At 39.2% G+C, this 27,835-nt stretch overlaps 1 protein-coding gene across 2 annotated transcripts; it reads left to right on the top strand.

Moving 5' to 3' along the window:
• The first annotated feature begins 81 nt into the window (after positions 1 to 81).
• Positions 82 to 27,835, top strand: PPIG (peptidylprolyl isomerase G). 2 transcript variants are annotated; one of them, XM_035536734.2, is made up of 13 exons: positions 82 to 349; positions 8,944 to 9,023; positions 9,131 to 9,205; positions 11,587 to 11,694; positions 12,184 to 12,228; positions 14,124 to 14,211; positions 15,311 to 15,340; positions 15,431 to 15,570; positions 22,469 to 22,673; positions 23,666 to 23,833; positions 25,309 to 25,393; positions 26,125 to 26,261; positions 26,555 to 27,835. In XM_035536734.2, exons 2-13 carry the CDS (start codon positions 8,963 to 8,965, stop codon positions 27,669 to 27,671), a joined length of 2,259 nt encoding a protein of 752 aa, XP_035392627.1. In that variant the 5' UTR covers positions 82 to 349; positions 8,944 to 8,962; the 3' UTR covers positions 27,672 to 27,835. The 2 variants fall into 2 exon arrangements, with proteins under 2 accessions (XP_035392627.1, XP_035392628.1); XM_035536735.2 differs by lacking the exon at positions 82 to 349 and adding an exon at positions 993 to 1,143 and having other exon boundaries at positions 26,555 to 27,822.

The raw sequence follows: 27,835 nt of genomic DNA, 5'->3' as shown, positions 1-27,835 counted from the left end.
CACCGCTCGTGGCGGCGGGCAGCAGGGGCGGCGGGAGCGGGCGGAGGGGCGGAGCAGCGCTGACGAGCTCGAGGGGGCGGGCGCCCCCCTTCCCCCAACCGCTTCGGATCCTTGCGAGCGGCCCTCGCCGCCTCCCCGAGCCGAGGCGTGCCCGGGGCCCCCACGCAGCCCTCGCCCCAACCGGCCCGGGGCGCCGCTGTTCCCGCTGCACCGCCCCCGGGGTCGCACCCTCCCGCCCTTCTTCTCTCCCCTCCCTCCGTTCCCTCGCACTGACGCAGTCCGTGCCGCACCAGCTCTAACATGGCGGCCAGGCGCTGAGCAGCGCGGGGCGACGCGGGCCGCGAGCGGGGTGAGTGCCGGCGCCAAGGCCGCCATGTGGCCGGGGCGAGGGCCGCGGCCCCAGGCCTCGGCGTTGGGCGGCGGGGGCTCGGGGGACGGAGGTCGCAGCGCTGAGGGGCCTCGTCACGGGGAGGGGGGGAGCCTCGGCCCCTCCCCGGCCCACCGGGGGGACCGTGCGGTGCCGGGCGCGGGGCAGTCGCGGCGGCTGGCGTGTGAGGGGCCCCGGCGCTTCCCTGGAGGGGGCCCGGGGGAGCGCGGCCGCCGGGGGGAGGCTGCGAGCGGGCCCGGGGGCGGACCGGGGAGGGGGGGGGATCGGCGGGCAGGGCCCGGCGGTGGGGCCGCGAGGCCGGGCCCGGCTGCTCCGCAGGCCGACGTGCGGCCGGGCACGGCGCGGGGCCGCCTCCCCGCTGCGAGCGCCCTGCCTGGCCGCCGGGCTGCTGCGGGGCCTGCTCGGGAGTTTGAATGAACGCCGTGCCTCCTCCCCCTGCAGCCCCAGCGAGCGGCGGTCTGCGTGCCACATGTTCTCCTCCCCTGTGCAGGCCTCTCCTCGGCGAGCCGAGCCCCGAGCGGCTACCGTGGTCGGCTGGAGGGTCCCCTGCCTCTCCGTTAGGGATTTCTGAAAGCGCTTCACGGGTTTTTATCAGTAACGAATTTCAGGCTCGTTTTGCGTAGGGCCACGACCAAGCTGTACGTGTTGTATATGTCTGGTTATCCTTTGAGTCGTTAGCAGGCTTAGGAGAAAAGAGAAATGCTTTATCAAAGCTCGCTGGAATTCCTGTTACGTTGCCTTACAATCTATTCACAGTAGGTGTCTTCCATAATGGTGATTAAAAAAAGTCATTTTTGTTGGTAGTTACTTAGTACTTTATGATTTAAGTGCATCGTATTTTACTAACAGTCTGGTACCTGTCTTAAGAGGAACGCAAGGGTAACTTATACTGAGTCAATTTGGTAAGAAGAATCTGATCTTCTGAGACAGAATATTCAGTTTTTCATGCTATTGTTCTATATTACCTGCAGAAGAAGTTGCGTTTGGGTAGGAGTTTTTTTTTTCTTTGTCTTTTGCCCCATTTTGTTTCACCATTCCTACTCATTAATGCATTGGGATCCTGTATGACAAGTTTTTAGATGCTACCATGGTAAAATCGTGATTAAAATATGACAGCTAGACATGATTTATGAAGCATTAGTTTATCTCAGTTTGAAGAGCGTATAATCTTGACTTACCAGTTTTTTATTATTTTTAAAGATTTGAAAAAAACAGCTTTACCATATGAAGTAAATCTGAAGGGGGACATACAAAGAATAGCAAACTTGATAATACTCTGAGAGTGTCTTTAGACACTATGTTTTTTACTAAGGCTTTCCGTTTTTCCAGTCTTCTTCTGTGAAACAAAAATTGTTTTGAAGTTAGCTAGTCAGTCATCAAGAGGTTACAAAAATAGTATTTTTTTTCCCCTTAGGATTTCAGAAAATCTGTGGACTATGACGTTATTTGGAGTGAAGAATACGTACTGCAGTGGAGGATATTGTAGTGCAGCATGGTGTCTCCAATACAAGTTCGCTCCTCTGTGCCGCATCCATTTCCATTCAATAACCCTCTTCCATTTGGAAGTAGTCAGTGAGTGCCAGGGAGCAAATCTGGCCATCATTTAATGGAGTGAGGATTTGGTCAGAGGCTGGGAAGGGAAGTAGAGCTGAAGTAGTTGAGAAAGGAGGAGAAAAAGAGATCACAGAACAAGATTGGTTGTGGTTGGCAAATATGGGTGGGCATTAAAAGCTATGTGTCCTGCTGTTGTACAGTCTTGCCTAATTATGATCTTCAGTAACTGAAGAGAAGAAGGGATTCCACTTCTGAATTTTGTTTTAGTGGTTCGAACAGGTAAATGACTTGGAGATTACACTATACCCTTTAAACACTTTTTCTTTTATGTTCTTCAAAAGGTTGCTTTTTCTTAGTATTTTCCTAGTTTTAAAATACTGCTTTATTAGGTACTGGCTGCTGTTGGACTTAATGCTGCTTCAGTTTCCAGTTGTGAGTAGTAGAATTGAAATAGACGTATTCTTTGCTGCTTCTGGGAGAGCAGTGAGCTCCAACAAAGGCACTTGTGCACAGACCTGAGAAAACACATCTGTGTTTTTTCACAACTCCAACAGCAAAAAAACAACCAGACACCTTTTTGCATAAATCAGGTGATAGAAAATCATGACTTATTCAGTAACAAAGTTTTTTTTCTTGCTATTTACAAGAGTGAGTAGATATTGTAACATCTTCTTTGCTTTAGGTTTCTCTATACTAGGAAAATAAAGCAAAGGCCATTACCTAGTGAGAACTTGTTTACCTGTTTAAGTAGTTTTAAGAGAATGGTACCACCTTCTCAGGTGAATGTTAGTTCTCCCAGCTGAGATGCTATAACTAAGGAGGCATTCCTTGTATGCTTCAGTACAAGACAACTAAGCTAATGTTAATTGCAAAAATTCATACTAAAAGGGACATAAATTTAACTCTACAGTACAATAGTGTAGGAGTATGTACTGCATATTTAGTCAGGACCTATCTGATGCTGCTGCTTTCTTACATCTCTCTTAAGAGGTTAAAAGGCTTCTTCCTCATGTCCTTGGAAGACGATGGCTGGTCTTGTCAGGTACCTCTTGATTTTTTGGGGGGGAGGAAATATTATATAAATAGTCCAAAAAAGACTTACAAAGTTATTGGAGAAAGAGGAATTCCGGAGGCCTGTGTAGAATGCTATTTTTTTTTTTCTTTTGAAGCGTTTTTGAGTTCACATGATTGCAAAGACAGCATCTGAAACCTAAAATGTGTTGAAGTGTTTTACTTTTTTCCGAAATCTGCTGACAAGGAAAAACAAATCTTGTGGTGCTGGTTAGTAAAATGAAATTGAATTAATTTTCTTAGTTGTGAACAGTTGGTGCTGTTCAGAGTCTTTTGATTGTGAAACACAGAGGAAGAGTCACCGCTGTTCAGGAAAATGTTGAGGAAGTGATTGAGATTAAGGATTGAGCTGGTTGGATTTTTGTTCACGCTTTTGGTATCATCCTAACATAGCTAGAAGCTCTGACACAGGAATGGCACTAATAATAAGATTTCATATCCCTCATTTAGCAATCATAAATTCATTTGCAATTTAATCCACAGTAAAACAAACATATAAACAACATTCATAGGCTCTGGCTGCACTGCCATTTTAAGCTGATGCCAGAATCCTTTTCTTTGAAGGAGGCAGAGGGAAGGGTACTTTTCATGTGATGTGACCACCTACCTGTATGAGAGCTCACGACATTGATGTACAAGCCCTGCATTCTGGTAGCAGCCCACACGTATACTGGCTTCAGGTGACTGCGGAACAACAGCCTTAGTGAACGTGGTGTATGCTTAGTGTTCACTCAGTGTGTTTGCTTTCTCTAGATTCCAAGTTTTGCTTTAAAATATTTCTGAAGATTTTGGATGGTTTTCTTTGTCATATAAACCAATACAGGTTTGCCTTCCTGCATTTGTAGGTGGCCTGGAACAAAATGGTAGGAATGTGAACTCATGCATTTTATTGTTTACTTCATTTGGATGTCAAATGAAGACCACTGCAGAAGATAACTATACATTGATGCAAGGAAACAAACACAAAGTTAAGGAGAGATTGAAAGTAGGGGAGAGTAGTCTTGGACAGGTGGAATGAAGTGAAGGAGGAGGACGCAATAATATTTTTCCTCCAAATCTGTTCTGCCCTGTGCAGGGTCTGACGCAGATAGCCAGTCCCATAAAATGTTCAGCATAGTTAAAAATGAAGGGTTTATTTTCCTCATAAAACTAGGAATTACTCTTGTATTGCTGCTTGCCGTCAGCTTTTGTGAGATACATGACACGCTGATACTTCACTTGATGCGCATCTGTGCATGCACATGTCAGTCTAACCCATTTTGACTAACCCATTTCAGTCAAAAGGAGCTAGGTTATATTAAGCAGCATTATTGCTAGATCCTTGCTAGCACAAGTAATTTTGACTGAAAAAAAAATCTGCAGGATGTGTTTTTTAGCATATCAACTAATACGGGTGACAGTCTCTGGCAGAGGAATGCTTGAGAATAGTGTGTGACAGTTCTCCTTTCCATTGGCAAAGCTCATTTTGAAAGGTAACAGCTGTCTGCAGCCTGACTGTGAGTTGGCCAACTTTATCCTACAAATATTTAAACAAAATAATTATGCTAACGCAGGTGTGTAGAGCGTGAACCCTGACAGATGCAGCTGGTGATGCACTGGCTATAGATACAGCTGTTCCAGCAAAACTAAATTTTTGGTGTATTTTTTTATTTCTGGAAGTGGAATTACAATTCAGCTTAGAGTGCATTTTGTGTTTATGGACAAAACAGACGGGTTTACGTATACTGAAGTTGGTTGGTCTTGTTTTTTTTTTTTTTTTTTTTTGGACATTGCTTCTACTTACTCTTATTGAGAGGCTCCTCCAGCAGGAGGTGGTTGAAAATGCTGAATGGCTTGAACATTTCACAGTAGTACTTGGGTTGTTATACTGTCCATTCTTACAGAGTTTTGGAAGGAAGAAGTGAGCTGACTTTTCAAGCTTGCCCTTCTGCATAGCATATTTGCGTATGTAGGTATAGCGGGTGCCTTTTGGTTGAGTATATCATGTTCCTTTCAGATTCTATCAAGTCTCATAAGAATATCTACATTTTAATTGAAAATAAACTTAAGGAGAAAAATACATAAGTCACATAAGCCCTGTTGTTACTAGATATGTAGTAGCATTGAGCTTTACTTGTAATTTTCTCCATTTTTTTCTTATTATTCTCAAATTGCTTTTCTTTATTCTTTAACATGCATCCCCATTTACTTGCTTTTAATGCAGGCAAGTTTTAAGTAATCAGCGTGTACAGGATTGTGTTTGGTATGAAATAATACATGGATAAAAATAATAGTTTATGGATCATATGTGAGTCAGTAGTTCCCCTGTAACACTTTAGGAGAAGGGCTGTCTGAAGTGCTGGCTGTACAAAGGGTACTTAAGTATGTTGGTGAGCAAATGCTCACTTGGCTTGTAGGTAGCTAGGGTAAATGTCACTGATATCTTAGCCTGGTTTACGAAGAGTGTGATAAAGTTTATCCAGTGTGTTTTTCTGTCATCTCTCTCCTGCGTGTACATCTAGCTTCCTCCCTACCTCAGCCTTTCCAATAAGTTTTGATTGTTTTCCAAATGGTTTTAAAAATGAGACAGCCCTGTGTAATTTAGAGAAGTCAATAGCTGCATACAAAAAAAGCTGTCTATTAGTGTTCTCCCCAAGAGAAGCATTTGCAACATCTCCTCAGGAGGAGGTGTATTTACTTGGCCTAATGTTTGTACTGACCAGTTAACATAATTGCCATTTTGAACCAAGAGCAGCCAGTGTTTATTTTAGGGGGATGCTGTTGGAGAATTTGGGGAAAGTGCGGGGCCCGCTGGAGATCATGGGAGAAGCCGTGTTAGTAGGTGGAACCAGCCTGGGGACGATGTGGGCAATAGGGATCTGGAACACACTGACCTTCACTTGTTCTGCTGTTCATCAGAGTATGTAGAGAAACAGCAAACTGAGCAGAAGTTGGTGAGAGTGGGGATTCAGGTAGAATTCTCTGGTCTGTCCTTCCCTCTTCGATCCTTTCCTTTACAGAACCTAATTAAAAATTGACTGAGGTAAAATACATGTCAACATACCATAAAGGCATATATTTTACAGTTTAGCTTTAGTCATTACCAATGTTATCAACCAAAATTATATTGCATATTAAAGTAGCTTGCATTTATTTTGGCTAAAATACTGTATATCAATGTACATGCATACTTCCTCATTTCTCAAGCAAATTACCTGTAAAGCAAGGCTGAATCCCTTCTTGCTCAAGCGCTGAACATACAAATGCTTAAAGTTTGGGTACGGTTGTCAATCAGTTGTCGCACAGTTGGTCCTTAGATGTCTGGGATCAGTTAAAACTATCAGTTTTATCATCAATCAACAAATAGGATAGCATTTGTTCTGAGAGGCGTTCTAGAAGAATCCCCGTCTCGTCTCCCCATGTGGCTGTACAGCCCGTTCTGCTGTTGCCACTGTGCGTGTTGGTGGCTGGCCTGGCTGGTGCGTGTCCGAAGGGAAGGCAGTTTGTCTCCTCCCACCTCTCTTATCTCCGTTCCCTTCCCTGTGTTGCTGCCTCTCTCCTGCTTCCCAAGAGTTCATGCAGCGGTGTGATGGTCAGTGATCCACTGACCCGACAGCCTCCAACTTCTCAGTGATGTGCACTTTTTTTTCTATTTCTCTGGCTGGCTACAGAACTTGCTGTTTCTCCTTTGTCAATACAACAGTTCAGAGAGAGGAGCAAGCAGGATGAGGCAGGGTTGCTGCTGCTTTGGTTGAATCTCTGGCTTCTGTGAACTAATGCATTTGTTACAAAGCCAAGCAGGTATGTGCATGGTTGCACAGTCTGGCCATGGTATTATTCACACGAATGATAAATTGTTGAGTGGTGTTTCATTTAAATCTGTCTGTCCTGCATTGCTCTTGTGATTTTTCATTGTGTAATCTTGGTAAAATGTTAGGAGTGATGCTGAGCACAAGGAGAGGGAAAATGGGCTAACATGATTCCAGTAGTTTTTGATTTCTTGTAGCCTCTTGATGTACGTAAGCTTGGAGTGACAGATGTCAACAAATGAATTTTTGAGGCTGTTCCGTGGCACAGCTACAAAGCTCTAGAAGAGATGTGTGGAGTATGTCAGTTAGATTTGAGTAGTGTTTTCTGGCAATAAAAAAATAATTTCATTTAGCAGTAATTGTGGAACAGCTACATCTTTGTTGTTGTTAATAATGTAGGATGGTTTGGATGCTAGTTAGAGCAGCTCCTAATACTGCAGTGACAGGAATCCCAGAAATATGCCGAAGAAAATGTACATTTAATCCCCAACGTGACAACAGGTTAGTGATTTGTCAAGTTCTAATCATCAAACGTTGTCTTCGACTCTGACCAGTCTCTTTATTTGTGGCAAAAATTTCGGTTATTTTTGAAAGTGCGCCTACTTGACTGGCGAAATTATTAGGAGGACCTCAATGAAACACCTTTAATGCTACATCACTTACTACTTTACATTCACACCGTAGCATACAAAACCAGGAGCAGCCTGTCACCTCCATGGTCAGGAGGTCTGGCACCTTGCCTCAGGTCAGTGCTTACTGCTGAGGCATTTGCCCTCTGGAGGATGGGTGGTAAGCAGGCTGCAGGCGTTACTGGCCACAGCCACATGTTCCGCGGCCACAGCTTGTATGAACACCTGTAGTTTGATGTGGAAGAAAACTTAGTGTTTAAGTAGCAAAGGGTGTGAATATTTATTGTACAGAATCTTGTTGTTGTTGGGCATGCATCTAGTGGGTCTCAATGTGTCTGTCAGCTTTTCAGAGCTGTCTAGTTGTTTCACCTTGCATCCAGTCAGGCTTCTGAACGTGCCCAGTGGATTATTCCTGTGAGAGTTTCTTTTTATGTGGAAGAGTTGGCTGTTGGTGTGGCTGCTCCAGTTTGCAGCCCTGCTTAGGGTATGGTGCCGTGGCCACTGGGTCTGGCCTGCAGCAGTGCTGCTTGCGGCCGGCCCTGAGCGCAGCGCCCTGTGTGGCTCTGCCTTCATCCCCCCCACTGCTGCGGGTTGCTGGCTGCTGTGGGTGCTGGAGGGGCAGCAGGCTGTCTGGGATTTCTTGTGAACCTGCCCGCAGTGAGAGCGGGTGGACACTGGTGTCAGTGAGGACAGGAGTGAAGGGAAAGTAGGAGACCATCAGCAAGACTGTTCATTTGACACTCTCACAGAACGACGGTGGTTGAGGAAGTTCGGCATCCTGTGCTGTCTGCTTTTCTGTACTCCGAAACATTACGAGCAGTATGTACTGTCTTGAGCAGCTGTAGTTCATGGTCCAGGTGTATTAATAGAAACTGAGTTGAATTGACCAGGTTGGGGACTGCAGCAGCTAATGAATTCTTGAGGAGAATGGGCCTGACCTGAGGCTTGCACCCCTGGGCCAGAGGGGTGAGCAGCCTCCTCAGCCACTGACACCGAACCTGACAGACTGCAAAAATTAGTCCAGTTAAACATTTGAAAAGCAGTTGCAAAAAGTTGTTTGTGTGCTTTCTGGTCTCAAAGCTGACTTTTTTCTTTTCCTCTGATACTTATTTTACCTTGAAGATCCAAGAATTCTATGAGTTAAAAATTTAAGTGATTACCTATGCCATCTGGAAAGCAAGAAGACTTAAAGCTTTTTTTATCCCCCATACAATACAATATCTTTCCTTCTTGTATTTTCTCATCTGAAGTGTGTTACTGAAATTTAAATACAATACTGTTGCAACAAATACAAAAGAATTCACTCATTTGGGTCCACAAAACATGAAAATAGCCTAAAATACATAGCGTTTTCTTAATCTTTTTAACTACTGGTTTGCTAGCTGTTTCTAAGGTTGTCTTTTATTATTTATCTTCTCTGCAGTTTTTATTGTCTTCATAAAATCTTTGACATTGACTTATGCAGTTTCACTGTGAGAAAAGATAAGCTCAATTTTATTTTTATTATTTACAGTATTTAAATTTTTGAAGCCATGGGAGTAAAGGTCCAGAGACCTCGTTGCTTTTTTGACATAGCCATCAACAATGTACCTGGTAAGAAAATGAAAATAATGAATTCAATAAGATATTGTTCTTAAATATTTTATAGGAATATCATAAATGCCAGTCAACTTCATAACAAATAATGGCTTTTTTTCTAGCTGGAAGAGTGGTCTTTGAACTGTTTTCAGATGTGTGTCCAAAGACATGTGAGAATTTTCGCTGCCTTTGCACAGGTTTGTAGATTTTAAAATTTACTTATAGCTTCTGATGTAATAACCGTGTTAGCTTGTTTGACATCTGTTACTTTTTCCTGACATTTTCTTATGTATAAACTAAGTGTGAGTACTGAGTTCTTGGTATCTCTAGAGATTTAGCAAATTGCTCATACACATCTGATGCAGAATCCAAGTGGCTGTAGTTTTTTGGCTTAGGATGTTGCAGAGGGCATATACTAATCAACTTCAAATGATGATTTAATAAGCTGACCTTCTTTTACTAGCATGGTGGTTACTGCTCATGTTGTGTATCATCTTGAAAGGCAGCCAATAAGTCAAGCGTGCAGGCTTGCTTTTCAGTCTTATGATACCTGGAGATATTTGAAAGGTGTTGCTGGTATTCATTAGTATTTTTGCTTTTGCTGTAACTTTTTTGTTGATGGAGAGTGGTGATTTCCACTCCTAGTGAAATTTAGGTTATTTATGAACGAAGTACTTACAAGATTCTTTCCCAGAAGCATTTCCAACTAGAGTTATTTCCCAGTGCAATATCCGTTTTTGTTGAAAATGCTGACAGCGAAGCCTACACATTATCACCAGAATGATTCGGTGAATACATAAATCTGTGTTCTGTGTCTTCAACATTTACTGCTTCCTTTCCTTTCAGTTCTGTTGTCTTTCAGGTCAAGGTTTGTAGCTGTTAATACCAAATCAGTCAAGAGTACTAATACAATCTGAATCAGGTGTGGGTGCGTAATTGCATTCACATTAAGTTAGGTAGAACACTTAGTGCAGCATTCATGCTGACTGCAGTGAATGTAGGCATTATCTGATTTAGGTGTACTGGCTCAGAATCAGGTTATCAAAATTTGCTAACAAATTTGAATCCTAGAATGATTCTTTTTAATGAATGTGAGCATGATTTCGCATGACCATGGCATTCTTGATGTGCTATCAGAAGTTAGATTTACCGCGGAAGGGTGTTACTCCCCACTACTGCTTTAACTTTCTGACTTGAAGTCTTTGAACAGCATTTCAGGTCAGAAGCAAGTACTAATAAGAATATACTGCTTATGTTCAAAATCACATTCAGAGAGAGGCTGAGCAACTTTTCTGCTTTACCATATTTAAGAATTGACCATATTTACTATATTTAAGAAAGTATATTGACAAAGCATTTATGATATTGATCATAAGCAACTTAATTCAAAATTGTGGGGTTTTACATTTGTCTCTCTTTCTAGTGGTTTTGAAGAGGGTACAATGTCTTTTTAAAACAGTGGTCAGCACTTCTGCTTTTCACTGGCAATACCTTTTGTTAGGCATATGCCAAGCCAGTGGAATATATAGCTGCACGTGTCCAAGTTCCTATTGGAAGTGTTTTTTCTACTTAGTCAGATCTATATGGAAGCACCAGTCTGTTACAGGTAAATTCAGAGGCAACTGCCCTTGACAAAAATTGCCAGTTTCATGGCTCAGAAGGAGCTTGTCTAACAGTTTGTCAACATGGAAAGGAAGAATTCTTTTCCTTCCAGTATAGTCCTACTCCATGCTGTTACCTTGAGGTTGGTTCTGCCATTCACGGGACCACGCCATGAGCCATTCATCTTGCTAACTCAGCAGAGACGTAGGTAGGGGTGAAAGTGGGTAGTGTTCTAGCTGAGGCAGAGCGCCTGGTTATGAGTCTGAAGAGCACCAGAGCTGATGCAAAGGAGGAGGATGGCACAAGACGCTTTCAAAACTATTTTTCATTCCCCTCTCCTCTTTTTCCTTGTGATGTTGTGTTTTTATTTTTTAATGTTGTTGTTTATTTTTTATTTTTCATTATCAACTTTTATGCTGCTTCTAGTCCTGCAGTGTTGTAATTGAAGATCTGAGTTTCTCACCTGCTTTTGGGCAAACGTGGTTAAGTTAAATCTAAACTGGCTGTTTCATTTCAGTCAGTCCACATAGAAGAGGCCTAGAATGAATGACTCAATAAAAGCAATTTGAGTTATGTGAATAGGTCTAATGTCCTCTCAGCAGTAATAGTAATATATTGCCCCCCTTAGATGTTTAAGACTCTCCAGGTAAGTGGCATTCTCCATTATCTGTCCGAGCTCTTAATTTACCTCTCTGTGAATTAATTGTAGCTGTGCTGACAAAAAAAAAAAAGGTGATTAAGTTGTTCTATACTGGTGTCAGTAAGGAGTTCTTTTTTATGACTGTAGAGATAGAAGGTAGTTTCTGTGCTTTCTTAAATGTGAGCTTCTTACAGGCATTACAAGTATGTGCTTGCCTCACAAGTTAATTTTTCAGAGTTTGGTAGATGATTTTGATTAAATGCTTATGTAATGCTTTGAACCTGTAGAATCTCCACAGTAAAAAGAGTCACTTTGTTTTTTCTTCCTCTCCTTTAGGTGAAAAGGGTACAGGAAAATCCACCCAAAAGCCATTGCATTACAAAAGTTGTCTGTTTCACAGGGTAGTGAAAGATTTTATGATCCAAGGAGGTGACTTCAGTGAAGGTATGATGTGAATCTTTGAAGAAAAATGCAATGCTTATGCAATGGAATGTTGCAGGAGTCCTGTGTAAGATCATTCACTCTAATTATGTGATTTAACTTTGCTTATGCTGAAAAAGGGTAAAAAACTTCACATGGAAACTTGTGTAATAAACTTACATAAATTTATACACGCTTTCTGCTCTGTAACCTCACTACTAGAGTACTAAGTACTTATGGAAAGCTGTAAATGTGAGGGTAAAATATATCTGCTGCTGGGAAATAAAGAAAAAAGGGACCGTGTAGCAGAACACATGGGAAAACTTCCTTGTTTGCCAAGTTTGCTTCTGCTTAATGGGACTGTGAAGATGCCTTGATCTTTTTTGCATATCTTGAAGAATAATGTTAGTGACTTGGATGCAGTTAAATCAGTATTTTGTGTTACAAAGCATTGCTCATATAATAAGACTTCTTAATCACTACTTTAAGTTCTAACTTGTTTCTTCTTTCAAGGAAATGGCAGAGGAGGAGAATCCATTTATGGTGGCTTTTTCGAAGGTAAGAGTTTTATCAGGCTGCTCTATTTTGGTGTTACTGTAAACAATTACATGTACATCCTGTAGTTTTTAGTTGGTAAACCTGAACTCCATTGTTTTGTTCTTTTTTTAAGGTGTTGTCTGGTCCTAAAGGCCTTTGACTTTACAGTTTAGGTAATATTTACTTTTAAGATTAAAACCAAACACTTTCATATTTGTCAGCTTTACAGTTTTATAACTGTTTCTAAGCATGGCATTCCAATTCTGAACCTACCTTTTGGCTTCAGCAGCAAGCTAAAAGTTGGGGAATACCTTTTCTAGTCAAAAGGAGAAAGTCATAATGGAGTAGGGTTTTCTTGCAAATATTTATTTATAAGGAGGTATAAAGCTCTGCTTTCCTGAACCCAAGAGTAGTTAAGTATAAAGAGGCCATCAGCTTTCTCACTGTGCTGGTTCTACTTCGGTCAGTGTTGCATAAGAAGTACTTCTCTCTCCAGTGTGCTTCTCAGCCTGCGTTTGCCCAGAATGTACTGGGGCATCTCTGTGTTTCTTGGAGCAGTTTCACATTACACCTAAACCCATGTGATGGCTAGCTGCCCTTGGCAAGGGTGGTTATACTTCTTCCCCTTCCCTGAGATTTTTAACATTGGTTCTTGTCTGAGCTTGCAGCAAACTATCGAAGGAATTTTTCACCATTTTACTAGGGTCAATTTGCAACTGCCAAAGGGGAGGTCATACCTTGCACTGGCTGTTACTCAGATCACACTGTAAGCTGATTCAGTTTGCTAAAATGACTAAAGACTGTTAAGGCAAAAAGTTTATAAGTAAATGTATCCAAGTCAGTAGTTCGGCAAGCGTTATTACCGGCAAAAATGAGTAGCTGAGGGAATGTATGGTTGGGTGAGGTGGGAGGAGCAGCAAAACCTCTGCCTACCTTCTGGCAGTTGCAAGGTGTTTTTTCAGCTCAGCGACAGCATGAAACGATCCACAGGAATTTTTCCTTGTGTGGCACCCTTAACCAACTAACTTACTGTAGGATTAGGTAGCATTCTCAGTCCTGTGCAGCACAGAAACTGGACAGGTGACCACAGAGAGTAAGCTGGGCTGTCCGTAGCACTGCCATACACAGTGTAATGTGAAACCATAGCTTTACAGATTGTGTACTTTTTTAATTTGTTAATGCTTGCTCCTGCTATTTATATCTAAAGAATATTAATCAAACTTCCTCTGAACAGTTTGGCTCCCCCTACAGCCTTGATGCTGTTTTGTGGAAGGAGGAAGATAGGATGGTCTCTTATAGGTGTCTTAAATGAAGATGGTGATTACTTTGCACAGTTCCATTGAGATTTAACCTGAACTGTCAAAATTATTTACTTACCAGAAGTGAGATTCACTCAAGTTAAATTTATTTTCTTAGTGGCAATTTTGGTAAGTTCATTTGTGTAGGTGACAGACACAGAGAAGTGTTTTGGAATTGTCATCAAAATGGGTATCCATGTATATCAAAAAGGAACAAAACAAAAAAATCCTGGAGGTGACAGGGTTTATTAATAGTTAGTGCACAGCTGAAAACTTTTTTTTTGCTTTAAAGTGGTAGTAATTGGCATATGCAGAATAAAAAAGAGCAACAGCTGAAAATAATGAGGTCTCTGTTAATCCTGGTAGGAAAAAAATCTCTTGAATAAGATCCCTTTTTTTTTTCCCCCCCTCAGGCTATAAGCCATTAATTTATTCTTAAATTGCATTATTTAGAATGAAAGGCATAATGTATTTGAAAAAATACCTATTTTTAATCTAATTCTAATGCAACTTTTTACAGAAGTGTCTAGTAGATTTACTTAATATGGGTGAGTTTACTTAGAGCATTTATCTAAGCATATGTGGTGTATTTAAAGTAATTGAAAACACTTTTTTTAGATGAAAGCTTTGCTGTAAAACACAACAAAGAATTTCTCCTTTCCATGGCCAACCGAGGGAAAGATACAAATGGTTCACAGTTCTTTATGTAAGTATTGTATTGTTCTGAAATGTGCATGTGGTTTGCTGTTTGTAAGCTATAAAGATAATCCTTTTAAATATTGTAGACTAGCTCCTGTGCAAACTCAATGTTTTTTCGCAGAGTTCATGGAAATAGCTGTTTTCCTAATGAGCTGTTTAGGGAAACTGTTGTTATCACTTTTGTATTTAGTGCTTATTGTCTGTGCAAAAGAGTTTTTGGTAGTTTTCAGTATCTGTATTCTAACTCAGGCAGTAATGTAAACCTGTTTGCTCCCTGTAGAGCTTTATCACTTTCTTCTAATATGTGTTGTCTGGAAGGAAGCAAAACAGCTCTAGAGGTTCTCTGGCTCAAAGCAGTACAGAAATTTTCTGTCAAAAGATAACTTCCTAATGCAGTTTCATTTATAGCGATGTCTAAAGCTTTAACTGTTAGAAGGTAACTGCAGTAGACCTTTCTTTAATTTATTTGTAGAAAACATTCTTGAAATCATGAGTCTTAATTAACATGGTAAGTTGTACTTGTCACCATTAGACCTTTATTTTGGGATTTCTGGAAAACCATTACTGTATTTATCTCAGCTTTTGATTTCTGCCATGGTTGACATCTGTACACATTAGTAAACCTACTGTAGGGGAATGCTACTGCAAACTGCCTAATTGTCTACAGGTATAAAGAGAAAGTTCTGATGTCAAATATTCTGTATATTCAGATATTTTTTCTTCCTTTGATTGCTCTTTATTTTCTAATAAGGTTATTTGCAGTTCTCCTTCTTTGACCAGTTTCCGTAATTTTTTTAATCTGTTCCTGGTTCCTATAACTTGAATACATAAAATTCTTACATTCTCTGAGAGGATGCTGTCTAAAAATTTCTGTACTTTTTCTTGGTCAGTAAAATGTGGTAAAAGATTGAATAGGTAACTCATGTAAAACAGGAAATATAACTGTACACAAACTTACAATAATTATATATTGATTGTAGTCAGTGTTATTAATTCACTTAAAATAACTTTTATCTTCATATGTATGCATGCTTCAAATGTTGACTGCCTTCCACTAAAATTGACTTCTGTTTTTCTCTTGAAATTAAATCATCTGGAAACAACAGAACAACTAAACCTACACCTCACTTAGATGGGTAAGTATCTCATATTTTCTAATGTTTATTGTTTGGGAACTACTTTAAAAATAAGTATTAAGAATTCTTATTTTTGCTTAAATTCTTCAGACATCATGTTGTTTTTGGACAAGTCATCTCAGGTCAGGAAGTTGTGAGAGAAATAGAAAACCAGAAAACAGATGCATCTAGTAAACCATATGCTGAAGTGCGCATACTGAGTTGTGGAGAGCTAATTCCAAAATCCAAAGGTAAAGTTTAACTGTACATCTACATATATGTGAACCATGAGGTAATTTTGCTAATTTGCTCAAGCTGGCAAGCACTTGTTCCAAAGAAAGTGCTATGTTAAGTACATTGATGGCAGTCTGACTTTATTCAATAACTGCTGCTTTTTTGAACTTATTTAAAGTTTCAGGTAAATCTTAAGGACAAGCATTTAGAGTAGTCTGAAATTTCCCTTTAGGAGAAATCCTTTCTTAAGTTGCTATAAAGTACATTCATAAACAGGAATGTGACAGAATTTGCCTTGGCTTCTGGGAAGGGTGCCCTTGCTCTGCCATTCCAGAGCTGTATGTGGTCTTGGAGATTGGATCCTACTTCTCTTAGCAGAGTAAGGGTCAATCGAAGGTGCTGCTGTCCTACAGAAAATCTCAGTGGAGGAGACCCATGATGCATGTTTGGTAGGAACTCTGATAGAGATTGTTACGCTTTTTCATTCTTAGTGCCTTCTGGTGATAAGTACTGTGAAGGGTTGAACCAAGGAATTTGAGGCACAAGTCAATGATAACTGTTTCTTTGGCCTAAGGAAAATGCAGGAATTCAAACTTGAGCTTTTTGTGTTTTTTTTTTTTTTCTTTTCCTTGTTGCAGTTATCTGTTTACCTGTTATGGTGCCTAGGAGAATGACCTTGAAGTCTGAAGTAATCTTTTCAGTCCCTCAAAGTTCCAAGTAAAGTTATCTTATGGCTCATGACTTCTCAAAAGCTGTACAACTTCTTAGATTAACTCACAAGTCATCCTGCATGTTAGGACATAATTTTATCTCTGGACAAAATACACTAGCGCTGTTAGTGTTAGAAAATGAAGGCGCTGGTACATCAGAATATATAATACGTGTATAGTACGGGTGAAGCTAGTGGGGGAGATACCTACCCTGTGTGTTTTCCTTCGTTTGCCATGCTCCATTTTAAGCCACTCGAAAAGACTTGAAATAGAATGACTAAATGAAAGCTTTAGTTTGAATTGCATAGTTGGAGGACTTAAAGCTGTTAGGTCGGGGCTTAATGTACTCATCAAAGGAGTGAGGAAAAAGTAAATACAAAATATATTTTTTTCTTTAACTTTTCCTCAAAGAGAAGAGACTTCTGGGGATATCTGACTGTCTGGTCTTACTTGTTTGTCTGTGTAGTTCTACCTCTTTGCCTCAGTACTGCTAGGATCTTGGAAATGGTGCTTACTGTAGCTGGTCTGGTGTGCCAGGGAAAGAGGTTGCTGCCAGGGTGTTGGGGAAGGCCACTCAACTGACCGTAAGGCACAGTACTAAATACTAGGAGTGTTTGGAAAACAACAAGCGTTACCCACCAGGGGTGGGCAGGCCTAGAGCAGAACTGAGTGCAGGGAGGAATATTGGCCCTAGTGGGCACTAATGCAGAGCCAACCTGATGAAGGTGCTGCCTTGTAGACCGTGATGGAGATCCTGGTGAGCAGAGAATCCTGCTTTTGAAAGAGAAGCGTTTTCTGTAGGATCTGCAGAGGGAAATTCACTGCTACAATGAGAGGTGATGGCATGGCTGGGATTGTTTGGTACATGTGTAACATGGAACCACTGAGCTGTGTTGGCCTGAGGTAGTGGAGATGCAAGGAAGACTTTGTCATCACATCAGCAGAAGGAAATTGGACAAGCTGCTGTCCAAAGCTGAGAAGTGGAGAAGGAGAGGCCCTTCGACCTGCCAGTATAAGGAAGAGGCCAGGGAATCCAGATGGGAGGAGCAATTTCAGGGAGCTGAGCAGCATCATGGAAAATCATCAACAGAGAGCCATCTAACAGTGAAACTATTTGTAGCACTTTAAAACAGTAGAAGGCAAAAGGGAACTGATAATATGAAATGTGAGGCAGTTAACAGAGTAGACTGCTTCTTGGAATTTGTTGTTTAAGACAAAGGGATAAGGAGGTTGCCAGGAACGGCAGTAGAATGTTGGTGAATTTTTGTGGGAGAGTATATAATGATAGCAAGGGAGGCTTAAACTAAAATCTTTATTGTATAGGCTTGTCTGGTAGGCAGCACAAAGGAATTGGGCAAGTCATTATGGATTTAAATGGAGCTAATAATTCTTGGGCTTGACTGGGAAGCCAAGATGGCACTACCAGAAGGAATCACAGTAGAAGTTAAGTGTGTAGTTTGAACGTTTCCCTGTTGGGTTAAACTTGAATGGGGATTGGATTTTAGAGTATTGGCATGAGTATCCAGATAAAGTGCTTTATGAAGGAAGCAAATCTATGTTTGTAGAGAAGAACTTGATTTGTATAGGGATGAAAAGATGATCACCTGACTAAGTTAACTTACTGGATCATATGTAAATTGAATGATTCAAAGATCAAAGTTTAGGTACAATATTGCAGAGGCCTAGAACAGAAGCTTTGCCTTGGGGTTAGAGAGGATGATAACATAGAAAAGTGGGATGTTTCTTTTCCTTGTTTTTTCTCCTTTTTTTCCTTTCAAATGGAAAAGTGAGTTAATAAAAATGAATGAGAGAAGATAAATTTTAAAGCAAGAATCCCTGACCAAGTGGTGTTATTTTTAGAAAATCTTAAAGCGTGTGGGAAATTTCTGGAAGCTGTTCTAAAATAAAAATCCACCACAACTACAGAAACCCACTAATATTATGCCAGCGTTTAGAAAGGGCATTATGAACTAGCTAAGCTACTATCATTCTCAAGAAAACTTATGGAACAAGTAACACTCTTGATTTTCTTTAAGATAAGTGGGAGTTTGATAGAAAACTTCATCAATTGGTATCAAACAAACCTGGTTTTGGTTTTTTGGTCAATACCTTTGATTAACCAAAGGCATATCTTAGACTCTTTTCAAGAATGTAAGAAGCTGATTTTAAAATGACATTCTGATTCAAAACCAACCAAACAAAAAGGAACCTCTGGCAAATAACTGAAGCAAGATGTGCAAAAATAAATAAATAAATAAGACCTGATATTCTGAACAGCGAGGTGATTAAACACTGGAAAAAATAATCAAGGGAAATACCTGTCTTAATGTCTCGAAGTAGAGATGTCCTCTTTTTGGAGAGTATGCTGTAGTCCAGCACAAGTTACTGGATTTCATATAAGGTAGCTGTATTGATGTCATTGCTGTGACTTGCAAGATGAGATCCTCTGTTCTGACTTACATGCCTGAACCTGACTGTTTCTGGCCAGGTCATTTCTTCATTTCAAGTCCACGAGTCTGATACCATGGCACTAACAAGAGTTGCTACGTTTCATAGCAAGCCGAGATGTGGAGAGTGCTTGCTCAGCTGTGCTGTGCAGTACAATCATGTAATTCACAAAATCTGGCAAATACTGTATGTCACAGTGAATGGAGTAGGAAGCAAGGCATCTATTTCAGATGTGACCATAAGCTGAAATCTAATCCTGAAGTTAATGAGCTGGAACAGTTGGACTGTAAATAGAAGTCTATTTCCTTCTCACTGACCTTCATGCTACAGGAGTTGTTTTGTTTATTTTGATCTTTAATTGGCCAGAACCACGTTGGTTCAGTATTCAAAATAGTATTTGCTGCTGGACAGAGCTAGTGAGTTGTCACTAGAAAGTATATCCAAAGGCTTTTGTCCAATATTCTGTCTTTGCTAAGTGAACAGTTTTTTTCTGTTGTTGCCCTCCACCCCAACATGATTTCCCAAATACATATATCTGATACTGAAGCTGCTTTCTATATTTCTATCAGTGGAGAATCACATTGTTTGTTCTCATAATTGCACACTAACTCACTTCCACTTGTAGTTACTATTTACTCAGTTTAAGGTAGTAATATAACATACCTAAACTTGTTGCAATGATGCAAATAAAAATGTGACAGGTGGCCTTTGGCACACATGAAATGGATGCTGGAAGGCAAAAATACATGAAATAACTGCATTTATCCACTTCTTATTCAGACTTTTTGGAAATTGAACTTGGAGCCATCTTATTTTTGCCTGAAGACGTACAGGAAGCGATACAGTGCAGTATAGCAATTTTAAATTTTTATTTTAATGGGCCAAAACCAAAAGAGTAGAGTAGATGATAAGCACATAAGTGTTTTGGGACATAGAAACTAGTTAATTTCTTTAGTACTTCTTGTGTTTGGGAGCTTATTTTTGTTTGTCACCTGTATGACAGCAGGCTCCTTTGATTGAAATACGTTTGGAAACAGTTCAGTTTTCTTCATAGAGATTTACTTGTTACGCTCTGACCGAGTATATATGTTTAGACAATCTAAGGCTGATATAAAATGTTAATGGCAGACTTTTTATTAAATGTAGTGCTTTAATAAGTATGTTGAGGAGAAGTTTGAGAAAATAGACCAGGTATCTTTGTCTGGACCAACATGGGAAGTTAAAAGTGTAGTAAGGGACCCATCTGTTGGATGAAACTTTGCCAGAAGCTCTTTTTAGATGGTTTTTACATCTGATGGTAACTTCAGCTAATTTCAGTTGCTAGGCTGTTCTAAATGGTTAGACAGCATACTAGTTTATACTGCACGCAGAGGTGACCAGAAGAGTATTTTAACTTATGAAGTACAGGGGTTGTATTTCCGTTGGCTCTCAGGCTTTTGTTAGTCTGCCTCAAATGAGTATTGTGAATAAAAACACCATGAATAAAGTTGCTCCAGAAATCATACAGCTGTGACATGCCTGCCATGCTTACCTGAAAAGTGAATGCAATTTAGTGCAATGAGAAAAAGAGAATCTGAAAAAAAAAAAAAAAAAAAAAAAAAAACATGACCAAAAAAAGGGAGGCCAAGATGCCATACTTAGTTGTTCCTGCAGAGATTTTTCTGCACTGTGTGTCTGGTCCACTGTGAATTAACCCTTGGCTAATTTGCTGTTACTCAGATCTTTCATCTCAGCCAAGTCTTTTGGAAGCAAGTTCTCTGCACCACTGTGAAGAGGAAATATTTTGCCTCAGTATATATCACTGGTATATAGAAACTTGACCAGCATTCTGAATGAGATACCTGACAGAATAGGGTATTGGGTTGCAACAGAAGAGGTGTTAACTTATATAGGTGATCTAATACTACTACCTGTTATTTTGCTGAAAATTAAAAAAAAAAAAAAAAAAAAACACTAATCTAATGGCAGAAATGCATTACAACTCTTTTTTTAAAAAATAGTTTCTTTAATTACTTGTTTTCATTATTTGTATAAAAAATGACTGCTGTAATAGCTAATACTACTTACGTCATCTTGTTGGGCACAAGTGGAAACCAACAAAAGAAATGCTTGGCTAGACTAAACAGTTTAATTTCTCTATCTGTAACAGGAAAAAAAATCTTGCTCTGTTGAGGGAGACACCTCTGTGTTTTCTGTTATGTGGAATCTGAATAGTTTTCAGATGCAGACAGGCTGCATAGTCATAATGCTGTCTTTGGTGCCTGGTTGTTTGCCTTTTTACTTCCCTGTTTTGTGCAGAAAGTGATTTGGGGATGGGGGGTTGCCTTTAACTGCTTCTACGTTGGTGTAGATCAGATTTAAAAAAAAATTCTGTAAACTTTTTGAATTCTTTGGTTACGGTGAGTTACTATAACCTTAGTAAAATAGGCTAATGCTTTCAGTTAAGATTTGCATGCAATGTTAAAATTCCTTTCTGTCTCTGACCTGCAGCCTATTCTAAGGCCTTAAAAGTTGTTCTAAAATATGCATTGTTTTGTTTGGCAAGGAAACAGGCTGTTCAGACATCAATATTTATTTTGGTATGGTTTTCTTCTGTTTAATGTTGAAAGTTCAATTTCTTCTGTCCACAGCTGTACTGTTAGTGTAGCTTGATAAGATGTCTGTGCAGTTTGCGATGGATATGTAAAATAAGACTTGATGCTAATTAGACAAACTCAGCTATGGTAGTCCATAAACGGCCAGCACACCCTCCTGGGATTCTGGCTAGAACTTCTGATTTTGTGGATTAAGAGCTTGATGGGAATTTCCTAACACATTGGAGAATGTTCATGCCATTTAATTAATTTACCTGAAGTGTGTTGACTCAAAAGCCCAGACTTCATTTAGTGAAGTTCTTAAAGTACTTTTTTATGGTTATATATTTTTTCAAATTAGTAGGACTGACATCATAATACTTGCATCACTTTTAATTGTTAAGTCTCAGATCAGTTAGAGGGCGTAAAAAGGTGTGTGTGTGTTCTTGTATTACTTCCTGCTGGACTGTTTTAAGATTGCTAATAAATTGCTGATTTGGAGCTCCAGTTGACAAACCTGGTGACTTACGTAATTAAGGAATAGCCTGCTCTTTAGCTGGATTCCTTTTCAAACCAGATAGCTTAGTAAGCAACTTGTATCTTTCTGTGGAAAAATATGTTGAGCTGGGGGATCAGGGTTGTTCTCTGAGCATCATTTCAGTTAGTAGTAAGGTTGGTTATCCGAGTCTTCCCTCTTTTGGGCTGACTTTAATGGGTAATCAGTTTAGTGTATGCTAAACTATTATCTATTTTCTGCTTCAAAACTTCCCTCATTTGTGGTTTGAGTAGCTTTTATATCAAGTCAGATTGCACCTGAAGTCAAAGAAAATATTTTATAAACATATAAAAAATTCTAAATAATTCTTCATACATAGGAGACGTTATATAAAATATCATCTGAAAACATACACAGCTATACAAATTGTTGACAGAACAAATTTAGTACTTTAGATCTTCTTTGTAGGCATAAAATGTTTGGAACTTTTTACATATTTCTAGACACGTGCTGTGTTTTACTTGGGAGAAAGTCTTTTTCCAAAAACTTTGTTTGCAAGTGTTGTGATGAAGTACTCTCAGACACAATTACAAGCAGCGTGGGGAGTTACTAGATAGGTTGATTTTTCCAAGATTTATTTATAACTGTTTGATATATAAATGTATGTCTTTGTTTTTCTGACTTAAAGCCAAGAAAGAAGAAAAGAAAAGACACAAGTCGTCTTCCTCATCCAGTGACTCGGAAAGTTCGAGTGATTCAGAATCATCTTCAGATTCATCATCAGATTCTGAGAGTGCTTCAGAAGAGAAATCTAAAAAACGAAAAAAGAAACACAAGAAAAATTCTAAGAAACACAAGAAGGAAAAGAAAAAGAGAAAGAAAAGCAAGAAAAGGTCAGTACTGAGATCTTTGTGTATGCTGTGTGGTATAATTTTCTCCTGTAGCTACACAAAATTGTGTTCTGTATCTAGTGAAGTAGACAAGCTTAGTTTTTTTTTCCTGATTTTTTTTCCTTTACTATCAATAGTAAAGGACAGTGTCCATGTGCAAACGTGCTGCAGCTTGTAAAGGAATCAAAGAATGGACCAAGACTTTCACATATTGGATTTGAAAAGTTGCAGGAACGCTTCGTTTGAAATAAGTGGTGATAGCTTGTTTACCTAAATTCACTTCTGTACAACTCAATGTACATTATATTCAGCGGGACTTAGGAGAATATAGTATACAAGAATAAAAGCAAAACTAAAGAAAATACTACAGGTGAACGTACTTAATACCACTAGTTCTGTGTAATATAATGAAAGTCTTGCCGTTTCACTGGAAGATGATAAAACTCAAAAGTCTCTTGCTTCTGAAAGTGGTATTTCTAATCTAATAGTTTGTCTTTCAACATGAGATAAAGCTGTGTCAGTGCAAGTCACGTTTTTCCAAGCTGGCAGTATAATACAAGAAATACTCATTTAGTGCTGTCAGGCATTATTTCTGTGGGAGTAAGCCACTTTCACACAATTCTATTGTTTCTACCAATTACTTGGAGCTATAGTAGTTCTTAGTCATGTGCAAGTGTAAAATCTGAATATGACTTTGATATATACATCAAGAAAGCTGTATCTAACTATTGAATAAATGTGTGTTCAGTGTTGCATCATTGAAATAAGTAAAGAAAAATATTGATTAAAAATCTACTGTAGTTGCATGTTTTGGAGTAAAGATATGGGGGGGAGATGTTTCTGAAATGGATGTTGGTTCCACAAGTTTTTCATTTTATCATTGTATACAGAATTAAGAGAATTTCTGAATTATTTAAATAGATTGAAAGGGTTTTTTTCTCATCCAGATAACTCATCTCAAGTGTAAATATTTATTTTTATACAAAAAAAAAAAGCTCATCCAGTGAAAGCGAAGATGAAAACCCTGAAGCACAGCCGTTATCTACTGTCCGTCCTGAAGAAATTCCTCCTGTACCTGAAAACCGGTTCCTGATGAGGAAAAGTCCTCCTAAAGCAGATGAGAAAGAAAAAGAGAGGAAAAGCAGAGAGAAGGAAAGAGAAAGGTAATATACCTGCTTGACAAGATGCTGACAGTCATATGGTCATATTGCTGTTTTAAGACTACTGAGTCCTTTCCCTATTAAATAGTTGGATGTTTCTGAGCACAGGTGGATGAATATATATATATATATATATATATTTTTTTTTTTTTTTTTTTGCACAAAAGCTTAATGTTTGGAAATAATTCTAGTGAGTGAAAAATGTAGAATGAATGATTCAAGAAAAAGCAAGTGAAATGGAGCATAGTTTCATGTAGGATTCATTACATACAACTGTCCAATATGAATTTATAACCTGTTTTGTGGTTTTTTTCAAAACAAAATACATGAAGTCGTGAAATATTTTCTGGTCATCAAGTCTGAAGCATTCATAAGGAATGTTAGGGGGGGACAGGGAAGGGAACTACTTGATCAGTACCAGTTGGGGTTTTGTTTCGCGCTTGTTTAAGAGATTTAACCTAAAGATAGTTAAGACAAGATTGCCTACTCCCTTTATTATAAAGACTTTATTGAAGAAACCTTAAAAGGAAAAAGAAAGGTAAGAAGGAAATACAATAACTAATTTTTAGGTACAGTTTTCATTGGAAATTGAGAGGGATAGCTGCTTTTGGGAGCCACGTATTGATTATCAATATTTTGTCCCTTAGTTACTAACCCAAAGTGGAAGTTTCACATGGAAAGCTAGTGCTGTGTAACAATTACTAAATGTGCCCTTATGAAATTTTATAGGTTCTGTGAATATCGCTTAAGCCCATTTTATAAAACCTAAACTTGAGAGGGCACAAGTGTTGCAATTATTCCATGTAGGATTTTGTGCTTGTCCGTTGTTGTTTCTGTCTGTACTAGAGAGGTTGAAATGCAGTTAAATGATTATTAAACTTTACTGCCTGGGTTTCTTCTCTTACAGTACCAGGTTTAAATGGACCTTGAAAGTGAACCTCAGCTGTTTTCATGAAATGAACTGATAATGAAGGGTGACTTTGTATTGTCACTGCCAGAACACAACAGTGCCTCTCACAGCTGTGTGAGGATATTCACTTTTCACATCTGTGAATGAAACCTCGCACAGGCAATCAGTGCATTGCAGCTTTTCTCCCATACATGTACAGATCTTCTGTACATAAAAAAAAAAGGTTAAAGAAGCTAGCCACTCCTGAAAAAGTGAAGTATCAGTTTAAGTTTATGGTGTGTAATTATTTTGTTCTGGCATGCGTGGTTGTCAGGCTCCAAAATGTAAAATAGTTAACAACAAATTTGAAGGAAAAGATGGACCTTTTCTGATATCAACAGATTTTTTTTGTTCTATTAATGCCACACACAAAAGCAAAAGGCATGTGGTGTGGTTGTTACTGGGTCACTAATAAAGAATAATGTTAAATGTCTGCTTTCTTTTGATTGTATTTAATTTCTGAAGAAGATATGAAGTTGTTTTTATCTTCTTTCATTCAGTGTTACAAACAATATCACTTTATTTTTAGTAATCTATCGAATTCCCAGTCAACATACCAGAGAAGATTGTTGGTGACCAGATCTGGAAGGAAAATAAAAGGAAGAGGACCACGGGTAAATGTTTGCAATCCCTTCCCCAAAAGAAAGAGCGTGGCAGCATGCTCTTACTGAGCCTTTTCATTAGGATGGTCAATTTGGGGGGTGGGAGGGTGCACGTGTAATTTATGGTGCACCATAATTGATCTGGGGGCTAAAGCTAGAAGTAAGACAAGGAAAATTAGTTTACTGTTTGCATACTGAGTTTATTGGAAAGAAGGAGGACGCAAAATAACAAATGCTTTCATTGTGTTACTGTGGTAGTTTGTGAATCAGTGAATCATCTAGCTCAAAAAGTGTTCTAGTGAACACCAGAACCTGTACCATGTCACTAGCAGGAATGTGGGGGAAAACTGCCCTTATTTGCAAAGGTGAGCTTAAGGAAAAAAAAGTGTGAAGTGTTGTTTTGGTGTTGCTTGTCAAAGCTAAGAAGAATTTTCATTGTCAAAAAAGTAACTTGTACTAATTAAAAACAGAAGACTTCTACTTCAGGATTTTGTACCCAAAAATTGCTGAGAAGTTACTTTAAAATAGTTACTAGATCAGACACTTCGTATTCCTGCTATAGCTGAATATCAAATATGTTTTTTGGTAAATTAGTAACTTGGAAGCGTGAACCTGATATATACATCTAAGTGTGATGTTAGGTGCTGTGGAGAATCACCCACTGGGGATAAAATACTGCTTTGAATGTCACATGCTGTTGATAGCTAACTTATACCCATTTTTTTTCTTCTTTTCCTGTTAAGCGTTACCGGACGCCTTCCAGATCCAGGTCAAGAGATAGATTTCGACGCAGTGAAACTCCTCCACATTGGAGGCAAGAAATGCAAAGAGCTCAAAGAATGAGAGTGTCTAGCGGAGAAAGATGGATAAAAGGGGACAAGTAAGATTATTTCTTTTTGGAGTATGTGCATTTAAATTTTTGTATATATCAGAGTAATAGGCACTGTCTTAAATTTTTAGCTATAGTTACTTCAAAGAAAAAAGGACACTGACTTGGTTATTCCATTGCTTAACTGTCAGAATTCAATCATGCTTATTTGTGGTTACCATAAATATATGGGTTTCAATACAGATGGCCTGGTGTGACTTTGTTTCAGTCTCACTTCTGACTTTATTTTTCAGAGTGGAGGGGATTCACAATATTTTAAAATGTGTTTTTTCTCTCTCTCTAAGGAGTGAAATAAATGAAATCAAGAAAGATAATCAAAAAAGCCCAGGAAGAGGAAGAGAGAGAAAAATATCAGACCACAGACAAGCTTCTGAAAGTCCAAGCAGAAGAGGGGAGAAGGAGAAGAAAAAAGATCACAAATCCAGCAGTAAAGACAGGGAGACAAGGAGGAATTCAGAAAAAGATGACAAGCATAACAAGAGCAAGACCAGGAAAAGAGGTAAATCTAGAAGCCATAGTAAAAGCAGAGAGAAATCAAGAAGTAAAGAAAGAGACTCCAAACACAGTAGACATGATGAAAAGAGAGTAAGATCAAGAAGCAAAGAGAGGGACCATGAGAAAGGTAGAGAAAAAGAAAAGCGCTATGATTCTAGAGGGAGAGAGAAAGAAAGAAGTAGAAGTAAAGAGAGAAGTAGAAGGGCAGGTTCAAGAAGTAATGACCATGACCATAGGAAGAGTAAAGACAGGGAGAAACATAAGTCAAGAAGCAGAGAGCGTGAGCATGGTAGAGGAAAACACAGTTCCAGCAGTAGGACAAGGGAACGAAGCAAAAGCAGAGATAGGGGTAGGAGAGCAAGATCAAGAAGCAGAGACAGAGATCGCAGTAGAAGTAAAGAATATTCAAGGAATAGGGACAGAGAAACAAGAAGAAGAAGATCAAGAAGCAGAGAAAGGAGAGGTACGCCAGATAGATACAGAGGAAGAGAAAATAGGAGGAGGAGAGACTCAAGAAGCTCAGAGAGAGAGGAAAGTCAAAGCAGAAACAGAGAGAGGTATTCAAACAGAGAAAGTAGAAGCTCATATAAGAGGAATGATTCTGAAAGCCAAAGGAAGAGGCGTTCAAAAAGCCGTGACAGTAGCAGTCCGGAATCCAGTAAAGACAAGAAGTCTAGTAGAGATCAAGATAGAAGTCCAGACTCAAAAAAGAGACCAAGTAGCAAAGAGAGAGAATCAAAAAAATCATACTCACGCAGGAGTAATGAAAAGGAAAAGACCAGATCTTCAACAGAGAAAGAAATTAACCAAAAATCAGAGAGTCAGGAAAGAGATCATGCCCCTAGTAAGGATAAAAAGTCCGATCATGAAACAAGTCCTGGAACAGATGACGACAGGCATGGATGAGTTTGTGGACTTAATGTTTCCATTGTCTCAAAGTTTTAGAGACATTTTGGGGAACGCCTTTTTATAAGATGTGGACTCCAGTTTGGTCTTTTGATAATCTAAAACCTGGATCATTTGTACTGCTAAAGTTTTAATAAACTTGAAATGAAAAAAAACAAATTCTA

Source organism: Cygnus atratus, chromosome 6 (assembly GCF_013377495.2).
Source record: "Cygnus atratus isolate AKBS03 ecotype Queensland, Australia chromosome 6, CAtr_DNAZoo_HiC_assembly, whole genome shotgun sequence".
NCBI lineage: Eukaryota > Metazoa > Chordata > Aves > Anseriformes > Anatidae > Cygnus > Cygnus atratus.
The sequence above is the reverse complement of the archived record's forward strand: the minus strand, read 5'-3'. Positions and strand labels throughout refer to the sequence as shown.

Coding starts and splice junctions, on each gene's coding strand:
- PPIG (XM_035536734.2), top strand. CDS start 8,963: ATGGGAGTAAAGGTCCAGAGACCTCGTTGCTTTTTTGACATAGCCATC. Junction 9,206..11,586: donor TTTTCGCTGCCTTTGCACAG/GTTTGTAGATTT, acceptor CCTCTCCTTTAG/GTGAAAAGGGTACAGGAAAA. Junction 12,229..14,123: donor TTATGGTGGCTTTTTCGAAG/GTAAGAGTTTTA, acceptor CACTTTTTTTAG/ATGAAAGCTTTGCTGTAAAA.